This window comes from Panthera uncia, chromosome D2, assembly GCF_023721935.1.
Source record: "Panthera uncia isolate 11264 chromosome D2, Puncia_PCG_1.0, whole genome shotgun sequence".
NCBI lineage: Eukaryota > Metazoa > Chordata > Mammalia > Carnivora > Felidae > Panthera > Panthera uncia.
Genome location: NC_064818.1, coordinates 68,949,736 through 68,969,718, shown reverse-complemented (window position 1 = coordinate 68,969,718; position 19,983 = coordinate 68,949,736). Strand labels below are relative to the sequence as shown.

General features: G+C 50.0%; 1 protein-coding gene across 4 annotated transcripts in view; it reads left to right on the top strand.

The window, feature by feature from the left end:
• AFAP1L2 (actin filament associated protein 1 like 2) overlaps positions 1-19,983 on the top strand; it is a 98,109-nt gene that overhangs the window by 41,789 nt on the left and 36,337 nt on the right. For all 4 annotated transcript variants that reach the window (XM_049645819.1, XM_049645818.1, XM_049645816.1 and 1 more), the window contains exon 2: positions 17,286-17,414. In XM_049645819.1, coding sequence (XP_049501776.1) covers positions 17,286-17,414 — 129 coding nt within the window. The remainder of the gene's footprint in view (positions 1-17,285; positions 17,415-19,983) is intronic.

Here is a 19,983-nt window from a genome sequence, read left to right as displayed (position 1 = left end):
AAAATGAACGAAAGAAAGGATGGGGAAAATACTTCATTACAGTGCAGGGAGAGCTGTTTGGGTTTCTTTGACCAAGTCCACGCTCAGCCAACAGATCACTTGTTTGAAACTTACTTCTGATAGCCAGAGGAAGGCTTTGATTAAAACATCATTTGCCAGCCAAACCCCTTCCTTGACCCTTCCATTAACAGGTGTAACTCTCCCCATGAACCCTGAGTTCCCCTGCTGTGCAGGGGACCAGGAAAGTGGATTCATTTCTAGAGGACTTGTGACCACCCTCCGAGGTGCTGGCCCACGGATGTCCATTTGGTCCCTTTTCTGCCACCGTTCATTTCCCGGCTGTTGGCGATGAGCTGTGTAAGGCATGTTTATACACAGGATTCGTAAAATACATTTGAGCGGCAGATGATTTTCTATCGCCTAACTTTATTCAAAAGCATTTAGTCTTTGTAAAACCAAAAGTCACGGGAGACCCGGTAATAAAGCTGGTGCATTTTGCAACTTGGCCACCCATGCTTGATTGCAATAGCAAAATAATTGCTGGTGCAGGGTTTACTGGTGAACTTGTCAAGCGTCGAACAACTGTCACACACCAGAGACTTGAACATAGTGCTCTCCGTACCTGCTGTAGGTTAAATGTATTTCCTGCGTCTTTTACTGTTCTCTTTTACTGTGTTACTGTTCTCCTAGGATATGATTTGGTCACTGGCAACTTGTATTGATAACAATCAGGGTGGAAATGGGCTCGCAGAGTTTTCCGTATTCATATATAAAACTAGGCAAATAGTACTGTTTTAGATAAGTCTTCTCTCTGCTAGGCTCTGTTGCCAAATGACTGGATTTTTCCTTTTTTTTTTTTTTTTATTTTGATTTAATAAAACTTTAAACTACTTAAGTTTTTACTTAAAAACTTTCAGACGTGAAAGAAGAAATTGTAAGAGAGGCCAAGCAAGGTATTCGGGGGGAGGGTCAGAGTGATTTGAATTCAGATTTGAATTTACTAGCTGTGTGACTTTGGCCAAGCTATTTAACTTCCCTGAGTCTGTTTCTTCATCTCAGAGATGATTGTATCTACCCTATAGGCTTGTTATAAGAGCTCACCGTGATAAACTTTGTCAGTCATCTGGCTGACTTTATTCGTAATAAAAGCAGTTTCCCTCTTTTGGTGTGTATTCTTTCTCTTTTACTGGTTTATTATTAATAGCATTTTGTGTTCTTTATTTAACTGTAATTCTATCTTCATAGTTTTAAGTTTCAGTAGAAAATGACCCACCATAATATTTATTAATCCTTGTTGCTGAATTTAGAGTTCATTGTACTTTTGCTTTACTTTATGCCAACTGACATTCAGAACAATGGGGAGGCAAAACTCCTTTATTTCCAGCTTTTTCTAATTAAGCCTCACTTCTAGGTGAGCCACTCCTGAACCAAGTTTGGGATTCAGAGCTGGGATTGTTCTGGAGATTCCAAATGGGATCCCAACAACCAATTCTGAATGGAAAGGGCAGAGAAATTCAGAACCGTGGGCTGGAAGAGGGGAGTTCTTTACCCGTCCCCCCGCACCCCAACCCCGTGTGCATTGGTCAAATCTGTGAGCCCCTGCGCCAGGCTGGGTGCCTTACCAGGTACAGGAGGGGGTGCCCAGAGTGAACTCCAAGATGCAATGCTTGTGCTCTTAGAAATCTGGTATGAGGTTTGAACAGCTGGAATTTTAGCATGCAAGGGACTTGAAAAATGAGTAAGTAATCTGTCGTCCAAAGAAACATAACGTGGTGCAAACAGCCCCCTCCCTATGAGGAGATGTAAACATCACCATGGTTGGAAGGAGGTTGATTCTGAGATGCTGTGGGTTATAAGAAGCATCCTCCATTAGGAACACCATAGCTGAGGGGAAAAAAAGGAAATGCTTCCGCATTAACTTGCAAACAGTTGCAACATGCATTCTTATTTTATGAGTTCGGGGGATACATTCAAATTGGAAATAGGGATCTAGCTGCTTGTCTTCTGCACTGCATTGCCTAGCATGACCCTAGCAGAGTCGGTGCTCAGTACATCTTTAAAAAGAGGATAGATGTCTAGCTAGCACCGGGAAAATACTTTTGAACAGTTGTTATGGGTAGACAGAGCCAGGGTCGTGGTGGGATGAGGCAGGGCACATCGATGGGCTGAAATAGTGACCATGACTGGGGTGCCCTGAAAGCCTGGTGTGAGGGTCAAGGGGATACTAGTTCAGGGAGAGAGAGTGGTGTGCGTGGTTCTTGCATTAGAGAACTTGGTCATGCCAGAGAAAAAGTGGCTGAAGATGGTTTCCGGAGTGTTCAGGACGGGGGCCACAATGTTGGAGAAGTTGGTGTAGGGAGAGGAGGTGGGGCGGGGAGGAGAGGAGCTGAGGGGGTCCCTCTGAGATCGGCTTGGTGGGGGGGGGGGGGGGGGAGGGAGATTGGAGTAAGGAGCCAAATGCAAACCTACAATGTTCTCAAAAACTGAAATGCCCTGGAAGGGTCGGAAATCATACATCAGCAGTTTCTTTTGACAAATGTTGGCTGAAATATTACATGAGAAGAGTGATCCAACTCAACACTCAGTGATGCCTTTATGTTGTTGGTAGAACAGAGCTTCAAGGGTTCCGTTTAGAACATTTGTGTGATGAATAACTGGCCCTTGTTCGGGTAAACACAGGACAGCCTGCACCGAGTATCCAAATCTGTTTCGTCCAGGTCATGGCTGTTTTCCTGAGAGAGGACTTCTCTCTCGCTGCCCCTCTCACCTTAATCAGTCACAACCAGCACACGGAGAAGGGCTCCACCTTTTCCAAGCCCTTTGCCACAGCTCCCTGGAACTCTCATTAAAGAGTGACCTGTATTCCTTCCTGTGTTCTTCAGGATACAAAACCGTTTCAATTTAGGTTTCAGAAAGCCTTGGGCAGACACAGGAAATCGAGCCTTCCACAAACTCACTGTGTGACTTGGGGGCAAATTTTGTGTCCATCCAGAGGACGAGTTGTTTCATGAGTTTATAAGCTCTGAGTCTGTGATAGATGGGTCAGACCAGTGCTGTTCAACAGAAATAGAAAGCAAGGGGCACCTGGGTGGCTTAGTCAGTTAAGTGTCTGATTCTTGATTTCAGCTCAGGTCTGGTCTCACAGTTCATGGGTTCAAGCTCCGCGTTGGGCTCTGTGCTGACAGTATAGAGCCTGCTTGGGATTCACGCTCTCTCTCTCTCTCTCTCTCTCCCCCCCCCCTTCTCTCTACCCTTCCCCTGCTCATGCTCCCTCTCTCTCTCAAAAGTAAATGATAAATAAACATTAAAAAAAACTTATTAAAAAAAAGAAGGAAATAGAAAGCAAGGTGCATACATAATTTTAAACTACATTTTTAAAATTTTTAACAAAAAAACAGGTGAAGTTAATTTCCAGAATATTTTTTAACCCAGTACATCCAAAATACCATCATTTCAACATGCAATCAATATTTAAAGAAGAAACGCTCTTGAGATATTTTACATTCTTTTTGGTGGGTGGGGGGAAGTAACACTCGGTCACTTAGAGCACATCTCAGTTCAGACTAACCACATCTCACATGCTCTGTAGCCACATATGGCTTGTAGCAAAGAATGAGCAGTACCATTTTAGACCAAAAGTCAGTGAGTTCTATGTAGAAGCACAGTTAATTTGGTTAAAAGACCTACCTGCCCGCAGCCCTGTGGTTTCTTAGACCCTGCAGCTTTGCATTAATTCATTAAACGGCTAGTGTGGGTTTGCCACCGTCCGTGAGGTCTTTTTAAAACACACACACACACACACACACACACACACACACACACACACAACCCCAGACAATTAAAAGCCAGTTTTGAGGCCACAGAAGGAAAAGGATCCTAGGAATCCCAAGAAAGTTCCACCATTTCTCCTCAATTCCCAAATCCCCAAACTTGGGAAGGCAGAAATTTTTGTGTGTGTGAGGTTGACACAAATTAATTTGGAGGGATCCAAAATGACGTGAGACGATTTATAATCTGTCAAGCCCACTTAGCATGAGTATTTGTGCATTTTGCCGTAGAAATATTAATGTGTTTTATTCCTGAGTGTTTCTCTGGACCCTGCTGGGGCATATGTAGCATGTTCACTTTTCTAGAGTCTGAAATACACTCAATTTCTTTCTTCCTTCCTTCCTTCCTTCCTTCCTTCCTTCCTTCCTTTCTCTCTCTTTCTTTCTTTCTTTCTTTCTTTCTTTCTATTCCCTTTTAAGAGACAGAGCATGAGCCAGGGAGGGGCAGAGAGAAGGAGATAAAATCCACAGCAGGCTCCAGGCTCTGAGCTATCAGCACAGAGCCCCATGCGGGGCTCAAACCTACAAACCATGAGATCATGACCTGAGCCTAAGTTGGCTGCTTAACTGACTGAGCCACCCAGGTGCCCCTGAAATACACCGAATTTCAAAACACCTCTAGCTTTGCAGGTTTCAGGTAAGAGATCGTGGGTCTGTAGTCGTGTTTTTCAAACTTTTTTATTGTGACCATGGTAAGAAATTGTGTATCCCGGAATACACACACACACACACACACACACACACACACACACACACCCCTAAATCAAAGGTTTTATGAAAGATTTCACTCCTTTACTTGATGCCATGCATTTTGATATTTTATACTACTTTTTTTTTTAAGCTATATGTCCTAAATCACTGAGTTGACAGCAAAGTCCGCTAAAGTGTCATGCCTACAGTTTGAAAAGCACCACTGTGGGCCCCGTACCGGGGACTGTGGAGACCAGCACAAGGACATAAGTGCCAGTCAGAAAAGAGAGGGGAGATGGGCTCCTGGCGGGGTGGCAGCACCCCCCTCCCACCCTCTATCCTCACTGTTGGCTGTTCTCCTCTGTGGTTTTACCAGGACCGTCACAGCCATGCCCTCAGTGTCTTGTTGGTCATTGTCAGCAGTTTTTCTGGTGGTTTGGGCACCATGTGGGTCATCCAAGAAAATTACCTGGCCCAGTAGGCTTTGTGCTTGGATCTTTCAAAGGGAGCCATACAATTACGGCTTTGGGGAATTGAGGTGTGCCTTATAAAAGGGGTGGTTTACATGGAGCCACCATTTGTTCAAACTTCATTTGCATATTAATGAGGACCTTTTGGTCAGCAATGACTAAACACCAGCCTAGGTGGAAAAGGGAATTTATTGGTTCATGCAGTTGTAGTCAGCAGGTGCAAAGTTAGCTTCGGGCACGGCTGGACCTAGGGACTCTAGCAAGTGGGTAGGGCCCTGTATCTGTCTCTGGTGGTCAGCTTTGTTCCCTTCTGGACACTGGCTTTATCCTCAGACTGGAAAGGGGAGTGGTCTCCTACAGCTCCCAGTATATATCCTCATGGCTTGTAATCCAAAGAAAAGAAAGGCCTCTTGCTCTCAAAGCCCGTAGAGCAAATCCTGAGGAAAATTCTGGCCTTGCTTGAATCCATCACAGTGGCCTGAAGGATGGCCAGTCCTCAGGCACATGCCTACCCCCTGTGGCTAAGGTGGGGTCAGCCAAATCCGAACCGTATGGAATAGGTCCTCCCATTACCAAAAGAAGGGAGGAAGAATATTAAGTGGGCCAAAAGAATTAATTTTCCTTCCTTATTGATTCCTAACCCCTGCAAGGGACTGATTCCTAGTCGACGGGGTTCACGTATTACGTACAGCTCTCTTGTGTGATTGTCGGTTCTTGTCCATTGGAGATGTTAGCCTAGCTAGACAGCCATTCAGATCTGCTGGCTTTGTTAAAGTTGCTCCTTTGTGTGGAACTTTTGCTCTTCCATTCTTCCTAATATTAAGGACCATTTTAGGCAGACTCTTTTTTCCTGGCTCTCTCATAACTTAATCGCACCACACCCATTTCATCAGCTGTTTGATCCTCTGGGTCTGGCCCCTGGCACTGGGGAGTGAGGCGTGGAGGTTTCCACTCCAGCTTGTTCCTAAGGCCATCAGAAGCTGTGTTCACTGCCCTCTGCCCTCCCCCTAGGCCTCGGTGACACTTTATCTCAGGTTTCTCCAGGTGTTTGTTTTTTTTTGTTTTTCCTGGGTCTTTCTCCATGCTTTGCTTTCATTAGAATGTTTTTGAATTTCACTTTCTGGACAGTCTGCTTTAATACGCAAATCTTTACCAATTCGAAGTAGATTCAGATGACTCCGGATAAACTCCAGGCTTGGGGCCAGAAGGACCTGTTGATTCTGAGCTCTGGTATTTACTGTGTGACCCTGCTTTGGCCTGAGATCTCCTCTGCCTGGCCCAGGTTCCAGCATCCAGATATGTGCTGCCGTAGTCTACTCTCCATTTGCCAGCAAAGGAGACCACCACCCCCCCCCCCCGCCCCCCCTTGATCTGGCTTAATGAAAAAATGGGATGTCCTTGCCACACATAACCGAGTGTTACAAGGGGAAGGTTAGTTTGAGTCTGGGCTGAAAGGTTCTCTTCAGAATCTCCAGTCCCTGTTTTCCTTCTCAGGTGGCTTGTTCCCAGAGGCGGCCACTGGGGCCTGGGGTTGACATTCTAGCAGATCAGGGAGCCTGAGGAGGGAGGTGGGCACTGCCTAGGGAGAGCCCCAAGGCTGATGCCCATTGGCTTGTCTCTGGTCATGAGGCCATCCTGAAGTCAGTCACTGGCTGGGGGCAGGAAGTGCTTTGATTGGCTGGGTCCAGGGTCATATGGCTACCCATGGAGTAGAGGTGGGGGTTCTGGTCTTACCCAAGCCACAAATACAGTTGGGTGAGGGGGTTTCCAAAAGGAGAACTGGGTACAAATAAGAAGGGCAGGTGGATGCTAGGGAACGGGGGAGTGCAATAGATACGCACCTCACAGGCTCATGGTTTATCCCTCCCCAGGCAGTGTTTTTGTTTTCCTTTGCCCAAAGGAAACTGGGTTGGCTGTCCAGGCAGGCAGATGGCAGCCCGTGGGGGGGGTGGGGGAGGGGTTAGAAAACAGACCGAGAGTGGAAGGAAGGACCTGACAGCTACCTCTCAAATCACAGCCTGGCACTGACTCTCCTCCCTGTATGCTACTGGGATCAATTTGAACTTGTTGAGACCTGGGCTGGGCAGCCGTAGGAGCTTTGAAAACATTCACTTGTTTATTTTCAGCAGTGTGTGTTTTGAGGGAGGTCATTCTCCAGAGGGGCTTAACCCAAATTCCACCTTCCAGAAGCCCCTGCTGACCTCCCATGAGGACATGGCTTAGTAGTCCCGCAAAATCAGGGACATTTCCAATCACCTTTTTGAAGCCACTCTACTAAAATTATAACATATGTGTGTATGTCCGTGCGGGGGGTTTGGGGGGATATGTTTATGGAGGCTTTCTGTATCCGTCTTATTGGTGGAATTTAGATTTTATTAAGCAGCTGACGTTGAACTTAGTATACACACTTGATGGGATTACTTGTGATCTTTACACAAATCCTGTTAAGTAGGTACTATTATTAACCCCACTTTATAAATGAGGAAACTGAGGCCCAAAGAAGTTACTTAAGCCCCCCAAGGCCACATAGCCAGTGTATAGTGAAGCCAGGAATGAACCCAGATTTGGAGCTAAGAAGACTTGGGCAGTTTGAATCTGGAACATGGTTTGGGTGGGAGGGGCCGGAAGGACTTGCTTGCCTCTGGACCAGGAAGGAGCCCAGAGAACCCACAGGAGCATGAGGGCAAGGGTGAGACACTCTAGATTCTGGGAGCCACCAAAGAAGCTTGAGGGGCTGGGAGGCCTTTGTTCCCCAGCCCAGCTGCCTGGAGCTCGAGGCAGGGCTCTTGTCTGTGTGGGCCGATGGGCCTGAATCGGCTGGGGGGTGGGGGGAGAAGCGGGGGGAGCAGCCTCCTGCCAAGTCCAAGGCCGGGATGGTGGTGGTTTGGGGTTGCTGGGGCTGATTTTGACCTCCTTGGAGGCAGAGGCCTGAACAGGATACAGCTTCTTCTCAACACATCAGTCCGATGGTGTTTGATTGCTTCTGCCAAATGCTGGAAAGAAACAGGAAATCGGGATGGAGGATAATCTTTTTTTTCTTTCTCTACATGTTTAGTTTGTGTCCTTTTTCTCTAATACAAATAGCAAGTGAACCAAAAGCACGGCAGCTGCCGTAGCCGTGGCTTCTCTCCGGGTGACAACTCCTTCTTCGGCTTTGCCGAACAGGGGGATGGAAAGGAAGAACGCGAACCTTCCCATAACCCCTCCACTGACAGATAACCACTGTTCCTTTCCAGCCTTCTTCTTTTTCTGTCAGACAGTACTTCCCAAACTTCCAGTGTGACCTTGGGTGACCCCTGACAGCCTCTTGTTCAGAGACTGGAGTGGTTTGTACCAGCTGTGGGACCTGCCACGCAGAGAGCCACCCCCCCTGAACCTTTGCGCCCCACCCACACAACTGGCCTCCGCCAAGTCTGAATGAAGCCACTCTTCTGGCAGATTGCATTTAAGGAATGTCCTGACTGGGTTGGGGAACAAAGGCCTCCCCGGGCCCCAAAGCCTCTTTGTCTGGCCCGGACCCTGGTGGCTGCTAGAACCTGGCGAGTCTTGCCCCTGCCCTCGTGTGCCCCTTGAGCTGCTGCAGTGCCCTGGGGACCCAGCTCGGGCTCCGGGTTCCTGGTCCCCGGGGGGGCCCGGATGCCTCCATGTCCTTCCTACCCGCGCCCTTGAGGAAGTGTTCCCTCCACGGCGCCATCTGGGACTGAGACACCTTATATGCTCCCAGCCCATCACCTGCCAGGGGCCGCCTCTGGGTGGTCATTCCAGAGATGTTATGTGACCCGGGGCAGGGACTGCAATTACAGCCAGGGATCGGAGAGCCCTCTGCCCTGGCCTCCTGGACAGACCAGCCCAGACCCTTTTGCAGGAGGCAACTTAGGAGTTTTCGTTAGCTTGCGTATGCACGCGTGTGTACGTCTGTCTGTGTCTGTCTTTCCTCGTGCTCAGCTGATGTTTTCCAAGCACTGACTTTGAGTAAAGCATTACCAAGCCAGGTAGCTGCTACTACAGAGGGCTTTCATTTTCACTGGAGACAGAGGACTTGCCTTCATGGGACAAATAGAAAATAAGAAAGGACAATGGCCAACCGGCCATGTGCTGCCGGGCTCACGGGACAGGCGGTGCTTTGGGTAGACTGAGGTAGAGTGGGGGGGGGGGGAGTGGCCCTCAGCAGGCCCCGGGCGTCTCTGCTTCGCTCTGCCCTGTTTGATGTTTTCGGCTGTTACTGTGTGAATTTCTGAAGGGCCCTAACTAAGCAGCTCCGGTTCCAGCTGGCTCCATGGCTGGGGCTGGAATTCTGCTCTTGGGGAGGCTCGTTCCATTTGAGAGGTCACCGGTGAGCAAGCAACTCGCGTTGTTTTTCCAGTAACGCAAGCTGCAGCAGACCATGTGTCCCGTGTCTCCAGCCCGCCCAACTAACCCGGGAACGCAGAAGGCGGCCTCTTCTCGGGGAAAGTGTTCTAAGTGATGAGACTCCAAGATAGGCGAGAAAAAGCAGATCGTACAAAAATGGTGACAAGCTGACCTGGAACATCAGGCCCAGCAAGGGGCAGCTCTTGCACACTGCTAGTAAACGAAGCAAAGTTCTCTCCTCCTTGCCGTTTCTTTAAAAAAAATTTTTTTAATGTTTATTTTTGAGAGAGAGAGAGAGACAGAGTGTGAGCGGGGGAGGGGCAGAGAGGGAGGAGACACAGAATCCGAAGCAGGCTCCAGGCTCTGAGCCGTCAACACAGAGACCGACATGGGGCCCAAACCCATGAACTGCAAGATCGTGACCCAAGCCGGAGTTGGTGCTTAACTGACTGAGTCACCCAGGTGCCTGCCGCTCCCCACCGTTTCTTAAAGATGGAGATAAGAACTCCTGGAGTATTTCTTACACTGGAGAAACTGTGGTCCATGACGCTGGTCCGTGACTCTGCTCCATGACGGGGGTGGCCTGTGAATCTTTTGGGTGCTGGTCCTCAGTGATAAACAACTGAGTTCAACAATGGGTAAACACATAGGCATGGTGGTCCTTGCCTTCCACATCCTTACTGTCCAGGAGGGAAAAGACTTTGGGGGGGGGGGGAAGGTATTTTCAAACATCTCTGACTATATACCAGGAATCAACCTAGAAAGTTCTGCAAAGTTCTACAAGTAAAATCAGAATCGAGTCCTATAGAAACACTATTGAAGTGTGTTTTTATCCAAACATATAAAGTAAAAAGACTTTTTATGAAGCATTAATCACATTTTTTTTTTCATCTCAGTGGTTTATCACCTTAGCTGCACATTAGAATCTCCTGGGAAGCTTTAAAAACTCCTGGGGCCCAGACTACACTCAGAGCAATTCCAGCAGGATCTCTGGAGGTGGATGCAGGCATCAGGAATTTTTTTTTAACTCCCCAGGTGATTCCATTGTCCCGCTATTGCTGACAATCACTGCTTTTCCTTTTGTATCTGAGCCCCTGAGTGGTCGTCCGTGAAGTGTACCGAAAGCAGGCGTACCCTTTCAAGCCAGCAGGAAGGTGCTTTCAAGAGCACACATTGGTGTCAGGAGACAGGAACTTGCCGTGTCTGTGCAGAAGCACGCAGCAGAGGAGACCTATGGACACATGGAGGGAGATATTCGGGCTTCCGACATCTATAAAGTGGAATATCACACGGCAATCAAAAGGGGCAAGCTTCTCATACATGCAACAACATAGACAAATCTCAAATGCCTTCCGTTAAGGAAAAGGACCCAGACCTCAAAGGCTACGCAGGTTTCCGGGGATAAGAAGGAATGAAATATTGACAGGGGCCACAACACGGATGAACCTTGAAATTGTTCGTGCACAGTGAAAGAAGCCATTCAACAAAAGGCCACATGTTCCTTGACTCTGTGTATATTTGAAATGTCTAGAATTGGCAAATCCATAGGGATAGCATTGTCAATGTACCTAATGCCACTAATTTGTACACTTCAGAGTGATTAAAATGGTCAATTTTATGTCATGTGTCTCTTGCCACCATAAAAAAGAAAAGCACAGCAGGTACTTGGCAAAGGCTGGCTCTTCTGAAGGCAGGAGACGTTGGCCTGATGTGTCCCTTCTTAGGTGGAACGAAAGGGAACATTTTCCAAAACCTCCTTCTTGAGAACTTGAGGATTCTCTGGGATCAGGAGGAATCGACCTGCCATTGTCTGCCCTCTGCTGCAATGACATGGTGTTCTCTCTCATCACAGAAACGTCTTCCACGTTCTTAGCAGTTGGGTTCATGCAGATAATATGCCCAGTGGCTTCATCTTGGGAACTGTTCAGGGTAGAGAGTGGGATGCACGTCTTTTTACTTAAAGAATAGGTTTGTTTCGTTTCATGTTTGGAAGGAAAATCATGCTCAATCATGGGTCTTCAGCAAATGCAGCTGAATAAATAAAAATGTGTGCATGAAACAGCAGGGGAACCATGAGGAGCAGCTCTTTCGGCATGTTGGGAAGATATTTATGGTTGGGAACCTAGTGACCAAAAGACAAGACTGCCTCAAGATGAGAAAAACCGGGGGAGGAGGTCATCTGGAGGCAGAGCTTGGCCATGGCCGAGGACAATGAATCGAGCAGTTGAACCTCCCAGCTCTGCGTGGGCCTTCGAAGCCCTGAACAAGAATCTTATTGATGATTTGTCAGACCCTGAGCAGACAACTCTGAACTTTAACAGAGCCAGGATGGAAAGCCTGCACAAGGGCCTACAGTTTCCAGAATGAACAACACACTTATTTTTTCCCCTCCCTCCGCTGGAGGACGAGAGAGACCAAAGTGAGAAGTGTTGAGGAGTGGGGGGGGGGGGGGGGGGGGGGGGGGGGGGGGAGGGGGAGGGAAACGGGATGGGTGCCTTCCAGAGCCTCAATGAAATGGCCACATTCCTCCCAGCTCTGAGGGCTGAAAAATGTCAGCAGGGTTGGCACAAATTAGGGCCCTGCTTTTGTTGATTGTTATTTCTAAGAGCCAGGAGCTGGGCCTGAAAGGGTAGGATCACAGGAGAATCCCTGGCCTCTGCTGTGCTTAGCACCTCTTCAGAGCCCTGAACCTGCAAAGGCTGACCCTCAACCAGGAAGAGCTCGTGCATCGCCTGGGATACCGACTGGGCATACAAGGAGATGACCATGAACAATTGGCTTTGATGGTGAGGAGTCCGAGGAGGCAGAAGCTGATTGCTCTTGGTCACGGGCTGCTGTGTAGAGAAGGGACCTGGATGGACCTTGAAGGCTGATGCAGAGACAGAGACAGAAATGACATCCCGGGCTTTGTGTCTCGGGTTCCTGGTCCTGCGTTTCTTCAACCCTGGTGCTTGCCCTTCACCTAGCATAGCCATTTTCGAGGAGAATGCTTTCTTGGTGCCCCACCACCCACTAGCCGTGCCTGTGTGTTCTCCTGTGGCAGAGACCACACTATGTGTCTCACTACAGTGTCCTCAAGTCTGTGTGTCTGATGGCATTCTGTGTGTCTGACTCTCAGTCACTCAGGGCCTCTTAAGTCCCTCATCTCATGGAATTATCACCAGGTCCCATTGCCTCTACATACTATCTAGAGTCCCCTGCCCCCCCCCCCCGGTCCCCTTTGCCCAGTACGATGGAACAGGATGCAGAGGTCATGACCTACATAAACCTCCCTGACTCAGGAATGGCTACAGCCAAGGGACGACAGACAGCATGCGCTTTGGGCTTAAGACGTACTTGAATTTGAGCCCCCGTGCCACCTCTAACTATAGATACGGGCCTCAGGAGCCCATGCTGTGCACTCGTGGGGTAGCTGGGAGAATTGGAGGTGGCGGGGTGCGGCGTCCTGCGTGGCCCCTGGATGCTGTCATCTGGTCACACCCTTGTCGTTCTCATCTGTGCTAATGTGCTGCCCATGGTGCCTCCCCCCGCAGTCCCCCTGTCCTCCCCGCTGTCTGCGGGGTTATTCTGTCTCTGGCCTGTTGGAAGAACAGTGTGCATGGCCTTCCCGCTGCATTTTCCAGAGGCCCTGTGGGGTAAGGAAGGCACTGACTCCTTAGGGAAGCAGATCAAGGCTTTATGGTGTGCATGCATGATTGAACTCGGCAGTTCTGGCCTTGGAGCCCGCCATCGCCCCCTGCTCCCGTGCTCCTTGTGCCCTGGTGTACAGACAGACTTGTGCTTTCTCAACTATTCCATGTGCTTTCAGCGCTTGGGTCTTCTTTTTTAATCTTTATTTTTGAGAGAGAGAGAGAGAGAGAGAGAGAGAGAGAGAGCGCGCGCGCATTAGTGAGGGAGGGACAGAGAGAGAGGGAGACACAGAATCCAAAGCAGGCTCCAGGCTCTGAGATGTCAGCAGCACAGAGCCCATCCCGGGGCTCGACCTCACGAACTGGGAGATCATGACCTGAGCTGAAGTTGGACACTTAAACAACTGAGCCACCCAGGCGCCCCCAGCACTTGGCTCTTCTGAGCACCTCCTTTCCCTTTTCCTAAAATGCCTCTGCCTCTTCCCCGTGAACTCCTATGCATCCTCAGTGACCCGCTTCTATATTCTTCCTGCAGATAACCCTAGAGTCTGTGTCTTGATCCTCGGGGACTCTCCCGAGTCTCTTCTCTTCTCCCCTGGTATACTCCCTGGGCACCCCCTCTCCAGACATGGAGCTCCTGGAAAGGCTGGGGACCCCTTTCAAGTCAACTCTGTCTCCTCAGAAGCAGGCACGACCTTCTTACCCTTTGGCCCCGTACATGTTTGCTTGCTTGGAAACAAACTAAAGCTGTTTTCCAGGAATCGGGCAGCTTTGGGGAATAGCTGAGGATGTGAAACCAAAGACATGCTTGAGTTTTAGTGCCTTTTTCTTTTCTGTAGCGGAAGTAGCGGCAGGCACAGCCTGGAAGGGTTCAGAAGGTCAGGAAAAGCGCAACTCAAGATGCTGACTGCCTTGCATGGCCCCTTGGCTTTTCCACAGCCACTGTAGCTGAGTTCAAGGCTCGGTGTCATTTCCTCAGATTTGCCCTTTGTTCTCTCAGTCTGGACTTCTTCAAATTCACTGCTTTTTGGCCTGTTGAGTTCCTGCAGCCAACAGGAAAGTCATGAATAGCTGTTCAGAAAGCACTCAAAACCAAACAAAAAACAACCTAAGGCCTTACCCTACTGTACGTCTTCCCAGAAGCCTTCCAGGCCTAGGACGCTTGTCTGACCTGCTCTCGCACTTTTTGTCGAGGAGTTTTGGTGGTGTGCCTTGGTCTGGAAATCTTGGGGCTGGCCTTGTTCTGCCTGTGAGCTTGCAGAAGGCAAGAACCACACTGTCCTGGCCTCCATCTTAATTTCCTGGGTAGTTTAGGCCAAGGGCCCAGCTCAGTGCTGGGCTCACCCTGGGGTCTCACCTGATCCTTACTGATCGGTGGACTCTGGGGGCTCTTGCTGCTGCCCTTTCAAATTCTGCTCCGCTGAGAGTCTAATCGGTTTTAAGTGACCTGGGCAAAAGCCTCTGGCCTCTTGGAGACCCGCTGTGGTGGTCTTCCCAATACCCAGGAATGGGGCAAGAGATTCTGCTGTTGGCCGAGGGCTCTTTCCCAGACAGGACCACCCAAACATGGCTTCCCTCTTGCCTCATCTTGGCGCTCACCAGGTACCCACGTCGCCACTGGCAGAGATGAGGGCCACCTTCCAGCTCGCCTCTAAGCGTATGAGCTGAGCCATCATTGACCACATGCGGCATCAGGGCTGCTGGCTGTGTTTTACCTTCACTCGGCTCTTGACAAGCCAGAGAGGAGTGGACACGGGGACCTCTGTGGTTCTTGCTTGGTTCTTCATCCTTTACCAGGACCCTGAGAGGGAGAGTGAAGGTTTCTCTGCTTCTTCTTCTCCGGCTTTGGCAAAGTGGAGTTTCCTTTGTGAGTACCCCTGCCAGGAAGAGAGGGCTCTGATTTTGCCAGGCAGTGCACACCCGTGTGGGCGAGCTGGCTGACCCCCGTGTTTGATGTGACAGTCACACACGCCGGCACTGCTGTCACTGCCGTTCCCGAAACAAGCAAATCCTCAGCCCCCTTCCCTTCCTCCGGCTCTCCCACGAGCAAGAGCAACGTTCATTCCAGGGAATTTGGTTTTGCAGGGATGGGTTTCAGAGGCTACTACCCCACTGAGATCCGTGGGGGTGTCGGACCAGAAAGAGACTGCGTGTCTCTCCCTTAGAACCGGGAGAGCACGACGGCTTCTTTTTCTAATGAAAGGGGTGAGGGGATAATCTTCGGCTCTTGTTCAGTTCTGGGGAGCTAGGCCTTTGGGGGATGCTGGAAGAACGCACTACATGGATAGAAACATCCAGTCGAGCGTTGCCAATAGCTCAGTCTTAAGAGTCAGACAGCAAATGAGCTCTCTGCCGTGGGCCACGTGGGACCTTATGGGCCTTCTCTGGGCCCTCGGGCCCACCTGTACAACATGGGCATAATGATGCTTATCTCTTCAACTTGTTGTGAACTAGTAGGTGCCTAGTGAACTCATTCATTCATTCATTCATTCATTCATTCATTCCATAAACATTCATTCAACAGTTCCAACAGTGCTAGGTGCCAAAGACGTAAGACGGATGTAGTCCTCTCATTGAGCTCACAGGTTTTGTCACTTCCAACAACTCTGTGAAATGGGTAGGGCCTGTGTGGTCTTCTCCACTTTCCAGATGAGGACAGGAGCTGGGAGAGATTGTGTGACTGCTCGGAGTTCCCACGGCAGGTGACAAAAGACAAGTCGGGCTTCTTGGCTTCTGTGTCTGGGAGCAGGGCCCTCAGGTGGAGCCCCTGTCACTGCCAGTAGACCCGCGGTTCTCCACGTCGGCTGCACGTTGGGATCACCTTAGCAAGTTTTAGAACTGCTGACCCCTGGGTGCTACTCCCAGAGATTCTGATATCATCAATCTGAGGTGTGCCTTAAGTATCGGGATTTTTTAAAACTTTTTAAAAATGTTTATTTATTTTGGAGAGAGAGAAAGAGAAAGCAGGGGAGGGGTGAATCCCAAGCAGGCTCCACGCTGTCCGCACAGAGCCCAACTTGGGTCTTGAACTCACCAACTGTGAGATCCATGACCTGGGCCAAAATCAAGAGTCAGACGCTCAACCGACTGAGCCACCCAGCTACCGCAGGTATCAGGACTGTTTAAAGCCCTCCAGGGGACCCAGTGCAGCCAGGTTTGGAAAGCAGAGAGTAGAGCCTTAAGGAGCTGGCTGTCGGGGCGCCTGGGCGGCTCAGTCGGTGGAGCGTCCGACTTCGGCTCAGGTCACGATCTCACAGTTTGTGAGTTCGAGCCCCGCGTCGGGCTCTGTGCTGACAGCTCGGAGCCTGGAGCCTGCTTTGGATTCTGTGTCTCCCTCTCTCTCTGCTCTTCCCCTGCTCACATGCTGTCTCTCTCTCAAGAATAAATAAAGATTAAAAAAAAGAAAAAAAAAGGAACTGGCTGTCATTCCTGAGCATGCTCTGGAGAGCCAGCCGGGCAGGAGAGCCAAGGCGACGACCCCATCAGCAAATGCAGCATCCTATTCTTAACAGAAATTAGATCACAAATAGTAATAATAGCAACAATGGTGAATGCCCTGTTCCCACACTGTTGTCCTCTGCACTGTCATCTCTGCAAGATGGTTCCAGCTAGAAATGACAAGTGTCTCTACCCTGGGGGTCCTTGTGGGAGCCTATTCGATACCTTGATCTGTGGGACCAGAGCCCTCAGCCAGCTTGGGAGTGATGCTGGACTCCATTTCAATGCTGAGGTGGCTTAGTTACTGAAGAAACTCAGGAAGGTTTTGTTTTTCTGTTTGCCCAACAACCGTGGCTTTTGAGGGATCACCCGTAATTCCGTGGGGACAGCGTACTCACGGTTTCGTCTCCTCGGGGTGACTCTGCTTCCCTGTCCTTGGGGAAGGGATCAACAACTGGGCCAACCACAGCATTTCTTTTGATGGTTATGGGTTTGACCTGCATTCAAGTTCCCCAGGCCCTGGACCGTCCTGATTGAACTTTTCTCAAGGAAGCAAATCCTGTTTCCAGACTCACATGGCCCGATGGGCTTGTCTGGGCCATCTTGGCCGCTGTCAATCCAGCAAACGGTAGGCCTGCAGCTTCAGCCAAGGTTATCCATCTCAAAGCCAAGGGCCTGTTTTCCTCTCCCCAGGACCACCTTTTGGCTGCCACCCCCCGCCCCCCCCACGCCAGGTGCTTCCAGGCCTTACCCCAAGCCCCTCCCCCTCAGGACCACAGGGCACATGTCGAGGTGATGCAGGATCTGGAGGTGCCCCTCCGAGCCGGGCGTTTGGAGAGAAGGCAACTGCTGTAACGGACTCTTCTCTTTCCTGTCTCTAGCCCTGGAGCAGCTGTTGACAGAGCTGGATGACTTCCTCAAGATTCTCGACCAAGAGGACCTGAGCAGCACCGCTGTGGTCAAGAAGAGTGGCCTGGCTGAGCTCCTCCGGCTTTACACCAAAAACAGCAGTAAGTGTGGCCCGGGGGCCTTGGAGTTGGGCCCAAGCCACCAACTGTGTGGCTTAAGCAACAGAAATGTTTTCTCAGAGTTCGGGAGGCCGGGAACCTGAGCTCAAGGTGTCGGGAAGGGTCGGTTCCTTCCGAGGCCTCCCTCTCTTCCTTGCAGATGGCCGTCTTCTCTCTGGGCCGTCACACCATCTTCCCTCTGTGTGCATGGCCGTGTCCAAATTTCTTCATACAAGAAAGAATACCAGTTATATTGGTTTCCGGCCCGTCCTAGTGACCTCATTTAATGTTAATTACCTCTTTTTTTTTTTTATGTTTATTTATTTTTGAGAGAGGGGGTGGGAGGGGGAGAGAGAGAGGGAGACAGAGGATCTGAAGCGGGCTCCGAGCTGACAGCAGAGAGCCTGACAGGGGGCCCGAACTCACAAGCTGCGAGATCATGACCCGAGCTGAAGTCAGACACTTAACCTACTGAGCCATCCAGGCACCCCTAATGTTAGTTACCTCTTTGACGACACTTTCTCCTCCTACATTCTGAGGTATTGGGGGCTAGGACTTAATATATGAAGGGGGGGTTGCGTAATTCAGCCCATTAGCAATAGCATAGGAGTGATGTGACGTGAACGAGAGTCCAGAGATCTCCGGACACCCAGCACAGCGGCCCTGAGTGAGGTTTTAAACAAAGTGTTTTCAAAGCACTTTTCCTTACTCATTCAAAGTAGAGAAGGGATAATAAACCGTGATAATAATAGCCAACGCTTCGTTGAACATCACCCACCTGCACACACATCAACTTGTTTCATCTTTAAGACACTCCTCTGAGGTGGGTGCTGTTATTACAGGTGAGGAAACTGAGGCTTAGAGAGGTTAAATCCCTTCCCTGCATCATATGGCCCAGAGGAAAACATAGTTTTAAGGCTATAGATCACAGAACCTTGACCTTGAGTACATAGTTGTTTTTTTTTTCTTTTTTACTGAGGTACATTTTATACATAATCAAATACATAGATCTCAGTTAAGCCTTCAATTCAGTGAATTTTGGCAATCGCGTACACCTGTGTACCTGCCACCCACCGTAAGTCATCGGACATTTCTATCATTCCAGAAAGTTCTTTCTTGCCCCCTTTCGGTGAATTCCTGAACCTCCACCCCAAGGCAACCATCGTTCTGATTTCTCCCACCACAGATTAGCATTGTCCATCCTAGAGCTTCATATAAATGGAATCGTAGGGTGTGTACTCTATGTTTGGCCTCTTGCGCTCAGGGGATTCGTCCGTGCTATGAGCTGCGTCCGTAGTTTGTTGCTTCCATTGCTCAGTAGTGCTCCAGTCTGTGAATGTACCACGATCTTCTTGTCCATTCACTTGTTGCTGGACTTTTGTGTTGTTGGGCCTGGGCTATCGCAAATAGTAAGGCTGCTCTAACATTCTTGCACGAGAATGGTCATGGTGGTTTCATTTCTAGTACATTCAGATTTTCTTTTTTAACAGGAAACACCTTCTCGTGAAGTCCTAACAGCTTAGTTGAGTCTATTTCTATATCGGATGTTTGAGAACTGGGAGTGATATTTTGGGACAGTAAGGGACCGTCTGCCTCGGGGCAGGAAGCAGCCCAAATCCACCCCCCACCCCCCCGGAGAAGGGAAGTGCACCCTCTACAGCCATCACCGTCAGGAAGTTCTCCCATATGTCCAACCTGGATCCGCCAGGTTACGTCTCAGGGTCGCTTTTCCTTTTCTTTGTTCCCTGTGGAAACCGGCTTTCATGCTCTGAGTGGGAGAGAAGTCATAAAACTGAGGCATGTGGCCGTAGGCCCGGCAGCCTTCTCTTTTGCCGGCATGCCCCAGCTCTCTTAGCCTTCCAGGAGAGGTGTGTTCCCGGAGCCCCATGTGTGGCCTTTGCCACTCTCCAGGCCACCCTTGGTTCCCAGGCTCCTCCTGGCTCCGTGGCTAGTGTCGGCTGGCCTGCGTGAGTGCTGGCGAGCGGCACATCAAAGGTGGTAGGTGGGAAATCCACATTACAAAGCTGGCGAGTTAGAGATGAGTCACCCCGCGGCAGGAGCCGTCGATGCAAACCTTGAAGAAGCACACTGCCCAGACTGTCGAGATGTGCTCTGACCTGAGCGTGTCTAATGATAGACGATACCTCCGTTGGGAATGGGAAGACGCCTCTGTGACGGGCTCTCACCATCATCCCGGTCCTCTTCTTGGTCCCAAGAACCAAGTGGTTCTTGGTTCTCATCGCTCTATCAGGGCCCCCTGGGTGGGGTCCCTTTGTGGCTTAATGTGCTGTGTAGCTTCCTCTAGGTTGACCTTTGTTTCACCCCAGGTGTTTGTGTGCTCTGCTCTGATAGAGTCAGACCTTCCCCCTGCCCTTGGTCTCTGCAGCTCGCAGGGCCGCCGGGGCTGCTGAGACCGGTCAGGAGGCGCCCAGTGTGAACTGCCCACAGAGCACCGCTCAGACCACCGGAAGCGTGCGCACGGCCTTACGGGGACCTGTGGCCGCCACTCCCCACTCCTGCTCTCGAGGCTGAGATCCATTCTGGTCGTCTGTGCGCTCTCTTGGCTAGCAGA